Source organism: Solea solea, chromosome 19 (assembly GCF_958295425.1).
Source record: "Solea solea chromosome 19, fSolSol10.1, whole genome shotgun sequence".
NCBI lineage: Eukaryota > Metazoa > Chordata > Actinopteri > Pleuronectiformes > Soleidae > Solea > Solea solea.
The window spans coordinates 13552696-13566489 of NC_081152.1; the positions used below are offsets into that span (position 1 = coordinate 13552696).

At 40.7% G+C, this 13794-nt stretch overlaps 3 protein-coding genes across 6 annotated transcripts; 2 read left to right on the forward strand and 1 right to left on the reverse strand.

Moving 5' to 3' along the window:
* Positions 1-257: 257 nt before the first annotated feature.
* On the reverse strand, positions 258-2843 carry fam136a (family with sequence similarity 136 member A). The gene is made up of 3 exons (XM_058616902.1): positions 2590-2843; positions 1416-1556; positions 258-913 (listed from the first exon to the last, which is right to left on the reverse strand). The coding sequence occupies exons 1-3, from the start codon at positions 2674-2676 to the stop codon at positions 728-730; spliced, it is 414 nt and encodes a 137-aa protein (XP_058472885.1). The 5' UTR covers positions 2677-2843; the 3' UTR covers positions 258-727.
* Positions 2844-2963: 120 nt separating this feature from the next.
* On the forward strand, positions 2964-9765 carry pcyox1 (prenylcysteine oxidase 1). Its single transcript, XM_058616900.1, has 7 exons — positions 2964-3455; positions 3651-3804; positions 4479-4685; positions 4769-4943; positions 5037-5248; positions 5583-5735; positions 6613-9765. Exons 2-7 carry the CDS (start codon positions 3687-3689, stop codon positions 7281-7283), a joined length of 1536 nt encoding a protein of 511 aa, XP_058472883.1. The 5' UTR covers positions 2964-3455; positions 3651-3686; the 3' UTR covers positions 7284-9765.
* A 643-nt stretch (positions 9766-10408) lies between these two features.
* LOC131445999 (cilia- and flagella-associated protein 251-like) lies at positions 10409-13791 on the forward strand. 4 transcript variants are annotated; one of them, XM_058616854.1, is made up of 13 exons: positions 10423-10601; positions 10852-10905; positions 10996-11022; positions 11463-11513; positions 11616-11654; positions 11753-11773; positions 11852-11887; positions 11997-12035; positions 12176-12208; positions 12308-12322; positions 12555-12581; positions 12669-12730; positions 13659-13791. In XM_058616854.1, exons 1-13 carry the CDS (start codon positions 10547-10549, stop codon positions 13662-13664), a joined length of 465 nt encoding a protein of 154 aa, XP_058472837.1. In that variant the 5' UTR covers positions 10423-10546; the 3' UTR covers positions 13665-13791. The 4 variants fall into 4 exon arrangements, with proteins under 4 accessions (XP_058472839.1, XP_058472836.1, XP_058472837.1 ...); XM_058616857.1 differs by having other exon boundaries at positions 10428-10601; positions 12669-12704; XM_058616856.1 differs by lacking the exon at positions 13659-13791 and having other exon boundaries at positions 10409-10601; positions 12000-12035; positions 12669-13652.
* The last annotated feature ends 3 nt before the right edge of the window (positions 13792-13794 follow it).

The window sequence follows — 13794 nt, forward strand, 5'->3', positions numbered from 1 at the left end:
ACAGGCCTTTATACATAAAATGTGATTCACAAGCTGTGAAGTAAAACATTTGTAAATTAACACCGACAGTGGATGAATTGGTTGTGAAGTTTGGAGTGTGTTTACAACGTTCTCTCTTAGGCTGTCACCTCACAGTGATGCCTTTCCTGTACAAACTTCAGAATATCCAAGTTATTTAAATACATGTAGAAAAGTCTCACTGGTGTCTGGCATTAGAGTTTGTGATATAATTAAGAATAATGCAGTCCCAAACCGGAAACGCCTACAGTACTTTTAATTGGGTCACATGAACACGTCTCACGTGAGGTGAGGCAATTGCTATTGTTACTATTATTGATTAAAAAAAAAAGATTAACGTGAGATGAGGAGGCTCATGATGATGGAATTCAGAAACCACATAAAGCACTTATGAACTGTGCATAAATAAGTCGACATCTCAATCATGCTGAAACCATGGTGTGCTGTGTGAGACGCATGAAATGTGATGCTCAGATTTGTAGCAAATTTTACAAATGCACGCCTGTTCACTCACACACATTGATATGTCACATTTATCACAGGATTTTGAACCAACAGGATAATAACATTCAGCTCCTAGTGTCCATAGAGGCTGCTGTTAACAGATTATAGTTTATTACAATAACACATGTCACAGTGGATTAAATTAAGAAAACCTGGCTTCACCTGATTCTAAACTCCCCACTGCCTCTGACTTTCCTGCTCAGCACTACTCTAAAGAGTCCAGATTCTCTTTGAGCCTACGGGTCATGCTGGGTATCAGGCTAATGTGGTCGTCCACACAGCTGCCCACGCAGCGGTCCATCATCGATCGAACGGCTGCCTCCTTAGCGCCAGAGTCAAAAAGATCCTTCGCTTTATCATTGCAGTGCATTGTGCATCTGGTCAGACGATCCTGAGGAGAGAAAATAATGTTTTTATGATTCTCACGGGCATTTTTAAAAGACTAGGCTAGAAATTAGATGTTTTTAGATGACATCTGTTTCTGGACAGTGACGGAGGACAAAAGAGTAGCAGCACATGAAATAATTTCATGTCAGAAATGTAACAGAATGGAGTGTTTAACATTACTTTTTTAAAAGAAAAAATATGGGGTGTATGTTTAGTGTTTTGTTTTTTTTTGCATTTATGTTGTTATTCTTTATTATATAGTTTAGAAGTTAATACTCGTTTTTGTGTCATGACAGGGCCTGCTTTGTCCAGTTTTGATGTTTATTACAAACTGACTACACCTTTACACATGATCTAATGTGTCAGGTCTTTACAGTCAAAAACCTAACATTTTTACCAAATAATTAAAAGCCGATTTTTAAAAATAACTCAGTCACTTGAATAAACGTAAATAACTGTACATTTTTTATTTGAACAGGTTTTTCAGCGTGTGTCAGTTTACCCACTTGAAACTTCTCCAGCTCGGAAGTGACAACTCCCTGAGCTTTGGCCAGCGGCGTGTGACACCTCTCGATGCAGTGATGCACCTGACTCATAGAGTCTGTGGAACGATCGCAGCAGTCTGCGCTGCACTTGAACATGCGACCCTACAACAGGAGCACACAGATGTGAGACTTGAAGTGTTGCATGCAGGGGCGTTTCAACAAGGTAGCCTAAGAGGGAAGTTTCCTGGGGGCCTGAGCAGAGAGGGGGGCTCTCTAGAAATTGCTCAGTAACTTAACCCGCAGTGACATCCTGAGAGTTTCCTGACATTTCCTAAATCGCTCTGGACTTTCCTGGAACAATTTCTGGTTACTGTTTTGAACATGTCTGACCCAAACAAAGGCTATGTTCTGCCAATGTTTTTATTTTTGGCTCGTATGTGAGTCTGGTTTTGGTTTTCACCATATATTGACCACAGACTGATGTGTCACAAACCTAGAAATCTGAACGTAGACCCCATATGAGTCCCATAAAAAAAATTTGGGCCATTAGAACATGCAGTCTGAAAGTAGCCAGTTTCCCAGTTTTCTAAACCTAATACCGGGATAATGTCAATAACCCAGGCATTTTCCAGGGTTTCTATTAGATTACAGCTTCATAATCAGTGGTTCTCAAGCTTTTTATACCAAGTACCGCCTGAGAAAATATTGAGCTCTCCAAGTAACACCATAATCACCATAGTTAAAATACAGGCGTAAATTGGCAGGATAGGATTTATTCCTATTAAGATAATTTGCTCTCTCATCATCCTCCTCTTCCTCACATATACTTCACACACTGGTACAGTGAAATTAGATTAAGATGAAGCAAGAGATAATGTTATTTTTGTTATTTGTTTAATTTCCTTGACTCGGGTTAAAATTCTGGTCCAAAATCTTGGTATACACAGTAGAATAGTATTTCTGGTTTTCCTTCAAGCACCACCAGAGAAAGCTTGCGTACCACTGGTGGTACAGGTACCAGAACCAAGGGTCTATGGGGATTCAAAACCTTGAGGATGCCACCAGGAAATTCTGCCTAATGTGTAAACAGAGAATTTAGGGGCTACATGGGGATTAGGTCTAGAATGATACAGTTTACCCCTCTTTGTACACGGGTGGCTGCATGCACATACATGTCCTTGTGTGAGTCACCTACCTGCATTTTACGGATGTGGTCTCTCTCCAGACTTTGGACCATGTCTTCCACCACAGTATGCACTCGTGCCTGATGCGCCTCGGCCATCTCTGCTGCTTCTTCTCTCTAAGTCTTCACTAATGTGTGGTTCAGTAGCATGAAAGAAGGACTGACACCTGGCAAACACTATGTCCACAACGACGCTGCCACCGCGTTTCTTTAAATTATTATTTGCTGTAATCTAAGGTCACCTCCATTCAAGCATGGTTCAAGACGGGCTTCTTCCGCTTTACTTCCGGATTCGGCTTCAGAAAAATTAAGTATGCTTCCGTTTTGTGGAGTTGGACACAATTTTAAGATTTTATCCGAGATTATGAACACACATCCCTACTGAATGAGAGATTATTTTGTTGTGTGTAAACTACGTTTGTTATAACCGGAGGGTCGCAGGTTCAAATCCCGGTACAGGCCAGTGCTGGACTCCTGCGCCTGGCTTGTGTGTGTTCCAAAAAAGATGAGATAAATGCGGAGGTCAATTAAACTATCACTAATGGCTGTGTGTGCAAAAATAACTCATTCTATTTCTTCGAATTATTTGATCATATTATGTCGAGGCTTTTATTGTGAAAAGCAAACGTAAGCGTGCCCGGAAAGGTCTCTCAACATTAAGAGACGTCACTGATTTCCGACAGGATTCAATAGTGAAACGAGTTCAGGGAGTTACTTCCACCTCTGCTCTACTCTTTACACTTCTCTTTAACTACTTGAAGCATATTTTATTCCAAATTGGTTTTGAAATAACGAAACGTTGAAGTGTGACGTTGGAGATAAGTGTGTGGACGTTACCTCTGGATCTACGACAGCCCTCCTGTGGCGACTTTTAAGTAGTGAGTCCAATCTGCAACTCTCAACACTTGTGTTTTTTTATAAAGTTTAAATGAGTTAACAGACATGGTAACTGCTTGGAAACAACTTAAGTTTCTGTTTTGTTCTTTGCCTGAGTCTGAAACCCTGTAATCTTTGACCTGAACTGATATGAACTAAATAACTTATCTTATCATGGCGTGTGTGTTATCTCACAGATGGTCCTCAGTGCAGAGCTGTAAATAACATCCACCATGAGACGTCAAACCCTGTCACTAACTGCTCTGTCGTTCCTGTGGCTTTTGATAAGCTGGAGCAGAAATCCAGCCTCAGCCTCAGCCTCAGAGCAGCAGGAGCAGCCCAAAAAGATAGGTGAGCTAAGTTCCAGGTTGCAACCAGAGATAAAACCCACAGGAGTCATCCTATCCATAACTATCTCATTTATTCAGTCCGATGTTTTCATCTTCTAATGTTTGTTCCACTTCAGGTCCTTCTTGGGGCACTTGAGGTTGAATTGTGGGAGATTTTTAGATTAAATATTGTCCTGACCTACACATAATATTCTACAGACTGAAGAAAACATCTTTGTTTAGTAGACATGTTAAGTCCCTCTAATATCGCATATAATACTGCATTTTCAGTCAAAACAATCACAATTAGACATGTTTATTCAAAATCGTTCATCCCTAGTGTTTACCAAGAATACAATAAGAACACAAAAAGTTATTGTATAGAAAGAGAGGCAAAAACACAATCTATGCACCTAAACTTTACTTAAGAGGTCATCAGACCCCATAATCTGTATTATGTTGTGTTTTTGCTGAAGCAAAAATTGAGTAGTTAAGCAGAATAAGGTGTAATTGTTTTAACTTCTGAAACCCATTCATTGATTATCAAAATAGCTGAGAATTAAGTAATCGAATATTAAATGATTGTTGCAGCACTATTTGACATACAGGATGTAAATGCCATGTTGGTTTGTTTGTCATGGGAAGAATTCCGGCTGCAGAGAAGGCTCATCATTGTTGTCATTGCTCCTTTTAAAGCTGTGATTGGAGCAGGCATTGGTGGCACAGCAGCAGCCTTTTACCTGAGACAGGAGTTTGGACCCGCGGTGAAGATCGATGTGTTTGAGTCTGGCACCGTTGGCGGGCGACTTGCGACAGTGAAGATTGGGGACGATGAGTATGAGACAGGAGGTTCAGTGATCCATCCTCTAAACCTACACATGAAGCACTTCATTGAAAAATTAGGTAACGTCAAAAGAGCCCAAAATAAATGTACCGTTAACATAAAGTTCAGTATATTCCACTCTGAGTTCTGTGTTTTTTTTTAGGTATTCCTCAACGGAAAGATGTCCCCTCTAAAGTGGCAATCTTTGATGGGAAGGAGCTCATGTTTGAAGAGAGTGACTGGTTCATAATTAATTTGTTCCGCATGCTTTGGAGATATGGGTTCAACTTGATTCGAATGCAGATGTGGGTGGAGAGTGTACTGGACAAATTTATGAGGTAAGGAGGAAAAGCACCTGAATTTTGTCTAGGAATATCAACAACACCTCATTTTATCGGGGGTTTCTTACTGTTAAAATTGGTCGTCCACAGGATCTACCAGTACCAGCAGTACGGTTACTCCTTCTCCAGTGTGGAGAGCCTCTTACACGCCATGGGTGGCAACCGTTTTCTCTCCCTGATGAATCAGACTCTGGAGGAAACCATGATGAGCGATGGGTTTTCACAGATGTACCTGAACGACATGGTTTCACCTATCACTCGCGTCAACTATGGTCAAAGTGTCCGCGTCCACGGCTTTGTGGGTATGTTGTATAAAGGGTTTGAATTAGTTTGCCACAAACATCAAAAGACTGCATTTTTGTTGGAAGTAGCCAACAAGCGCTATATTGCTGCTGCTCATTCTTCTTGCCTCTGCCTGTCTTGACATAAAACAAAATCACTTCCTGTGTGCAGTGGTTGAATGTCACTGAGAATCAAAACATTGCTGTGCTAAGAGTGGAGTGGAGCATATAGGTTTACTCAGGATTGTGTTAACTCATTGGACAGTGGTTTGAATGTAAACGACATTTATTTATATTTAAAAGTTATGCAATGCAGCTTTAAAATGGAGGTTAATATTCACATCTTGTCTTCCAGGTGCCATTGCATTAGCTGGGGCAGATTCAGGCCTGTGGGCAGTGGATGGAGGCAACAACAGAGTTTGCTATGGACTGCTGTACCACAGTAAGAGTGAGCTCATCCCGGCCAGAGTGACTTCCATCTCAATCAAGGTTCGACCTTCAAAAACAGGTAACACTCACACTTTGATACTAAAATTCATGTTTTCTCTTGTTGGATGTGTCATGTGATGATTACATGGTTACACAGACAATATATGAAATATGTTTTATCATGGTGATAATGGTGACCCACACACATGGTTTACATATTGCAGACTGCTTGAACTGTGTGTTTTGTTTTCTTGTGCTAGTTTTATTTCACCAGGAGCTCGTCATAAATCTTTTTTTTTTTTATCATTTTCTCCCATATGATAGCGTACCATACAACCTCATACCCTTGGTGGGCAGAGAAGTATGAAAAAAATTGGTTGACAATTGCTGAGAGATGTTGCAATTGGATTTATTTATTTATTTCAACAATCCAGCTAGCCAGAGGTGTTTGTGTTTAGGGCAGCAGAAAATGAAAATGTTTTAAAGTAGGGGGGTATTAATTTAACTTAATGCATAACTTTTAAATATAAACAATTGTCTGCTGCATTCAAACCATAGCTACATAGCGCCAAAATAAAGTGAGGTACGTGTAGTCAGTTGGACTGTGGCTGAAAACACCAAGAAGCACCTATGAAAAGTTTGGTAAAAGGTGGATCCAACCGCTAGATACTGCTAATAGAACTAATAGAACTGCACACTCGTATTTTCATAAGCTTGTCCAGCACTGAAAATGTGAAAATGTGTTAAGCGAGGAGAAACACAAAGCAAATCAAGCTCCCTGAACTCATTAAAAGACTGATATACGACACACATACGACTTTCCAAACTACTGTAGAAACAAAAATCTAAGTCTTCTCTTGCTCAGCAGAAGACAAAAAGCTCCCTCGCTCTCTCTCTTTCTGTCTCTATTCACAGTATTAAACATTTCATGTTTTTGTTGTTTGTCTCATTTTCAGGCTCCACAGCCAGTTTCTATGAGGTCAATTATGTCGAGGAGTCGGGCTCAGCTCATTCCCTGTACGACATTGTAGTCATTGCAACGCCACTGCACCAGGGAAAATCGGACATCTCCTTCTCAGGTTTCTCCCCTCCAATCCCGTCTCACTACCCCGGACGCTACCACCAAACTGTGTCAACTCTGGTCCACGGCTTGCTTAACATGTCCTATCTCGGGACCACGCAGCTGGCTTCAGAGTTCACTGTGTCTGATATCCTAACTACCGACTCAAAGGGCTCTGTCATCCACAGCCTGTCCTCTATCGACCCTGTGCACATCCCCGCCGGATACAAACGTCCCCCTGCCAGCCACACCAAAGTCTGGAAGGTGTTCTCTCCGCAGCCGCTGTCTCAGGAGCAGCTAAAGAACATGTTCCTCTCCTGGGACTTCGTGTCTGAGTCCCGGTGGCTGGCTTATCCTGAGTACCGCCCGCCACAGCGCAAGACACCTCCCTTCATCCTGCACAACCGGCTGTACTACCTCAATACCGTGGAGTGGGCAGGGAGCGCCATGGAGATGAGCGCCATCTCTGCCAGGAACGTGGCCCTGCTGGCGCACCATCGTTGGCACGGACAGGCCGACAAGATCGACCAGGAGGACCTGCACACCCGCCTGAGAGGAGAACTCTGAGAACGACTTCAGATGACAACCACCAACAATAAAATGCCGTGTACGCCCATACAGATGCTCAAGGGCACGTCTGCTGCACTGTTATAACTCCAGTCAGGGAAAACCTCAACTCTCCTCAGGTATCTCATTGTTTTGACCTTTTTTTTAACTTTAGATTCTGGCAGTTTTGGCCTCTGTTGCTGTTTGTCAGATGTGAAGTACTTGCTGAGATCTGGGAGCACCTTGACAGTAGATGAGACATGATGAAATTAAAATATGAAGATAAGAAGGTCTCTTAACAGGTTTGATAACAGACTAATCATACAAGTCAGCTATGAGTCACAGAATTTCCTACCCGCCTTTGTTTTACACGAGTAAGTACTCGTACCTATTCCCTTGCATTTCTTATCCAAACAAAGTCAAAGTCTACACTGCACACACTGGTATGTTCTTTTTTGACAACGTGCAGGTGCGTAACTCCATGGTTGCCATGGTAACCTGCATAAAGGAAGGTCAGGGAGGTTCGTTAAGCGATATATATCTGTCGCTCTTACCGCTGTGTCTCTTAAAAAGATGACACTGCTGCCTTTTAGAAGGTCACCGGGTGAGATTATTAAAGCCTGTCATGTGAAACTGGTCAACTGATGGACTGTTATGCGGTTAACAGACAAACTTGAATTAGTAATCAAGAAAATAATCTGCAGATTAATAATGAATCAATGCCTGCCTGGATGGAATTGCTACAGATTCTACAACAAGACAATGCAGTCAAAACAACAACCTGGTGTTTTTGGATAAAACTCTTAAGTGAGTACTCCTGAAATTAGGGTAATAATCCTAATCCTAATTTTAACTGCAGCATGCACTATAATTTAAACCTGAACCAGGACATAATTTAAAGATCTCTGCAGCTAAGATAGTGAATGTCATCATCATCACCCTGTTGGCTGAAAGTAAAAAGAAAAACAAACACAAAAATAATATTTTAATGAATGGGAAATCATCCTTTAATCAATCTTTAATAGTTGCTGTGGTTATCTGCTTTGAGCACTGAAACATGAGGGCGTCACCATTCGGGTTGGGTATCAGACTTGGTTACATTAAGTTATCCTGCTGCTTTGGTTTTATCCACCGCAGAGTCATGAACCACTGCACCCCCAACTGTGAGCTGGAGCTCTGCAACCTTGCTCGAGCCCTAACCGGATTTTCTTGATGGGTTTAAGTTTTTAATAACTAAAAAGGCACTGTCAGGTACCAGTACTGGTCTTAATCATCAACACACTCAACAGCAGCACAAATCACACTATAAATGGCAGACAGCTACATCGTACAGTATCACTATCACTGTGTTCTTTAGTTTCTTGAACACATTTTTTATTGTTTTAAAAATATGTGTTCCCTATTTTATAAACACTAAGTCATCAGAGTCGGACTTCCCCTTCAACCATAATTATTCTTGCGTAGTGTTTACTAACATGCTGAAAGATGATGGAGTTCATGCATTCATGTTCGTTCATTCATTCATTCATTCATTCATTCATTCAGCAGCACACTACGGTACATGTCGGTGAGAACAGGCAGCTGTGAGTGAGGCTGTTTGCCACCAAGATATTTTTTGTGACGTGGATGATAAAATTGAAATTAACGTATTTTCTTACTCTTAAAAAATCAAGTATATAATATTATATTTAATGTAATTAGAGTGAGACCTGGTCACACTAATGCGGTGCCTGTAAGCAAAGTCATTCGTCTCTTAATTTGAGGCGTGTTTTATTAATGCAGTGATAAGTCTGAGCATATGACCAAAGTGTAGTGAGGCTGATTCATTCATTTCTGTATTTTGTTGTGTTTTTTTCTCTGTACCTAGATTTATCTGATGTAGACACTGTACCCATGTCCTTTAGCTACTTTGGGGAGATTTGCAGATTGAATTTTGCACACTTTAATGTGTATTTTTCTAGATTTTCTTCTTTTTTTGAAAGAAGCACTGTGGTTGTGCGAGTGTGCTTCATGACGTACTGTTCTCATGCACTTTAACTGGCAGATGATAAATGCATCTGCAAATGTCAACAACAACCCCAGTGAGATGTTTAATTACAAATAAATTAGACTTCAAACCTACCAGACAATACTGTGTATGTTCAAAGTGTTTACAGTCGCAAAGAAGTGATGAGATCGTGTCTGAACTGAATCATGTGAGAATCACTTAATCGTTATTTACAGATTGCTCATCATCATCAAAGATAGTCATGTATAGATTTATGTTTGTAAACATGATTCAAATGCTGTGTCTACCATGGTTATTACAGTTAACGAAAACTAAAATTGAACTGAAATAAAAACAAAAACTAGAGTTAAAAAAATGATAACTGAAACTGAATTGTGTGTTTATAAACCTAACTAGAATTGCGGCGAAAATGTGTTTATTTTTTCTCTGCCAGCAATTTTGAAAGGTTGCATTTGAGACACAATACTTATTATGACCTTTTTGAAGCTTGTGCCTGGCAAATACTCCATATTACTAAAACTAATATAAACTAAACATTTACAAAAAATAAAAAAGTAATAAAAACTACCAAACCCGCTCTAAACGGGTTTTTTTGTTTGTTTTTTTGCTCCTTTTTGATGGCAAACAGTAAACTATTCTAAAATAATCTACAGTTTTCATCATTTTACGACATACGTAAGTCCAGAAAATAGTCCATAGATACGGCCCTAATTATCCGTCTTTAGTTTTATAACATAACTATGTTCCTATTTGCTGTTGATTCTTATTTTGTCTAATGAATCAGTAAAATTCCATTCATTTTCATATTATCATAAATTTAAAAAGAAAATGGTTGTTCTGAATATGTATCGTGAACAATAAACAAGTGAGATTTCAGGATCTCTTTGATTAATATATGAGTAATGATCTTTTTGTGTGGAAAAGAACACAAAACACACCACCCCCTCGTTTTTCTTTTTTGTTTTGGTTTGTTGTTTTTTTTTTTTTTGAATCAAACATCCCAAGTAGAGGCGGCGGCGCATGTGACCGAGGAGCCAACAATAGTCCTCATTGACGGCCTGAATAAGGACGCGTCTGTGTGGTGATGTGACACCCAGCTGTCCTCTCAGGTAGTGGGGGACAATAGTACCAGAGCCGCCTGTCATTGCAGAGCATGTGATGGGAGTGAAGGTATAAGAGGCCGCGGAGCGACAACAACACAAACACAACACAAACAAATCCAGAGTGACATTCAAACTCTTCCACAGCCGACACAGCAGCAGCAGCAGCAGCAGCCATGAGGTTTTTACAGCCTGTGTTTGTTTTCCTCACTGTGGCAGCATTTCACAGCGGTAAGAAACAACCACTGATTATGTTCATGATGGAATAAGAAAGTTGTTGGCATTGTTTCTTGGGTTTTCATGTTGAATGAAAGAGTTAAAGGCTGATTCCCTAAAGATGCCACAGTTTTTAATGTCAACAAGGGTTTTTAATGTGTTTTGCTTTTTATGATCTAACAATCTCAAAATCTATTCATATATCCATAGATACAGCAAATTAGAATATCAGTATGTTGACTGGTGTGTTTGTGGCGACTTTCAGCTCTTTCAGCATCTCTGGAGTCTGCAGAGAAAGAGGAAAAGGTTCCCCAGTATGGTGAGAAATAAGATTAATAATAATTTAGTGTGATGATATTTGTACGTGTCAAACTGATATAAGTTGTTTGTGTTGTTTAATTTCATGCAGATGGGCTAACTGAACTGCAGAAAATAGGTACGGTGCAGCTGATTTTGAATGCCTTTTTTCATTAACTCTGAGTGTGTTCATTTAATTGGGTGGCTTTTATCAATGCATACATCCCATTTATCTGTGTACATGTCTGTGCATTTGTTCATGTACTATATATATTTCTATATTTTTATCATGTTTTTCCTATATTTTTCTTACATTTTGTTGTCTGTTCTTATGTCTAATCTTATTCATTTGTTAGTACACACTGTTTGTGTCAGTTTTAATTTCTCCTATGGGAATCAGTATCGATACTGGTCTAAAATGACTAGTATCGGACTGATATAGTATTGGTAGATACTCGAGTTTGTGATACCAGTATCGGAAAAACAAAAAAGTGGTATGTCCCATCCATAATCTAATCAAATCCACCTTTTGTGCAAATATTTTCAATGTTGTCATTCCTTTATTTAATGTTTTTTCAGACCAGATCGAGTTTGAGGCCGCTCAAAAGAGGGAGACCGCTCAGATTAACGGTAAATCGTCTTCTTAAACTCACAGACTACAGTGGACTGTGTTGTTGAGTTTCATACACACACTTGACTTCCTGTTTCATCACTTTCTTAAACCTTGAAAAGGCACAGACACAGAGCGCAGTGAGGACGTCCACTACCTCGGTGAGACCTTTAAATGACACCTGGCGTCACTCAGATCTAAGTGAGTCAGATCCAGGTTCGGTTGCTAACGCAGTCTCCTTCACATGTTCACCTTACAGAGGCTGCTCAGGATGAATCTGGTGAGTCGCCTCTCATTCACACACAGTCACTGTGTTTGCTGTCAAAGTCAGAGTGACCTGATGAACTGTTTCTGACAGAGGAGGAGCGGGCTGAGCCTGAGGTCGACAGCACGGGTGAGTGAAACCTCTGGCTGCTTCTGACAGACATGTAGACATGTGACCCTTTTTTATTATCTAATGTCCAACATTATCTAACTGTGAACTCCTCCTCCTCCTCCTCCAGCAGAGGAAGGGGGCCACTCTGACGCTGCAGCTCGTGAGGGTAAGAGAATATCAACCTGTAGATGGCAACAAAGGACTGAGACTACTGCAGGCCTGCTCCTCTCAATTCAATGACATACTCTCTCTCTCCCTCTATATATATATATATGTTGACTTACTTCCTGCATCTGTTAACTGCAGAAACAGTATCTGAATCTTCTGAGGAAGTCGAAGGTGAGACTGTGACATGAAACTTTATCACACATTAATGAGGCTTTAATGTTTTGACCTTCTATCACTTATAAATCCTGTATGTCTGGTTGTTTTTGGCAGGCAGACAGAAGCATGGTAAGTCTTTTTACACATGCACTCATTAGTAAAACAAGCATGTAAAACATGAGGTTGTATTATTTGTTATTCATCAGAGGTGCCCAATCTAGGGGGTCCTGACCCCAATGAATCCCCTTAAAGAAATGGCATGTGAACCCCCTGAACTAGGTTTTCTAGGTTGCTTAAAACTACTCCAAAATCAGATTGTTTTTAATTCACATTAAACCTGTTTTTCCATTGTGTTTCCCAGAGCATCATGATGCAGTGAGCAGTCTGGGTAAGACTTTGAGTTCAACTGGCCTCTGAAAACTCACCGCACTCATGAATCCCACATGTTAACGCGACTGTGATTTCTTCTCTGCAGATGCAGAAGTCAACGAGGAGTCGTCCGAAGAACAAGGTGTAAATCTTGCAAACGTGTTCTATGTGAGTTAATGAACAGCCACGTGACGCGTCCTCCTCCTCCTCCTCCCTGCCCCATCGTCTTTGCTCACATCATCCAGACGGTGATTAACATATTTTGGGGGGGAGGTCGCCGCAAAAGTACCTGCTGCTGTGGCTGCGAGATGTGGTGGAAGTGTGTTTTTGAGTCACTCGGTGAAAGTGAAATTGTAGGTTGTGAAATCAACTGGACCAGTGAAAAGAGCCAGTCAGAGCCAGTCTGGTCTAGACTTAAATAGTGTCAAACCAACCCCCCCCCCCCCCCCCCCGGCTGACTTCTACATGAAGAAAACAGTGAGTAATCACACATTTAAAACCCACTAGCTTTTCAAAAACCCTTAAGACTTGTTCTCTTTTCCCCAGGTTTGATGTATACAAACAGTTCTCCTTGTATGTGAGTAAATCTAGGACAAGAATCCAGGGCACGCTGAGATGTCCCCTGCTGCTTATTGTGCTTGATTTATTATGTATCATTGGCTTCTGGTTATTTTTAGACCAATAGATGCACTGTCCCTGTCCTGAAGGAGGCTCAAAGTCCTTTTTTTTTCTCTTCTAAAAAACAAGAAAAAAAGAAACATTTATTGAATTCTTTTCATCCAAGGTCATGGATGCAGTGATAAAAGTCGACTGTGTCATTCTCCGTGTTAGATAAGCCACATTCCTGAGTAACAGGTGTAAAAACATAAAATAAACTCAACTAGGGGTATTTAATTCTTCTCCTTTTGGGGGTAGAACAGGACTGGCATTGTGCTTTACAGCAGTGCGGTCATCACTCTGCCGTACAAGTGAGTCATACTAGAAAAAACTCATGTTTTTTCTTCCTATAAGGGAGCTTGGAAAACTACTGAATTGTGGCGTTTGCAATTTAAAGCTAGCGTAAAGGAATTCTCTCTTGTCTGTCCCTGCGTCACAGATGTAATGGAGTGAGGGGCAGACGCTGCAGCGCGCGGACACCAGCACTGACTCACCCACCTGATGCCTGAGCTGCACTGAATTCACGGTTAATAAACAAAACAAGGGGGAACACGTCCCACCTCTCTGCATAACTC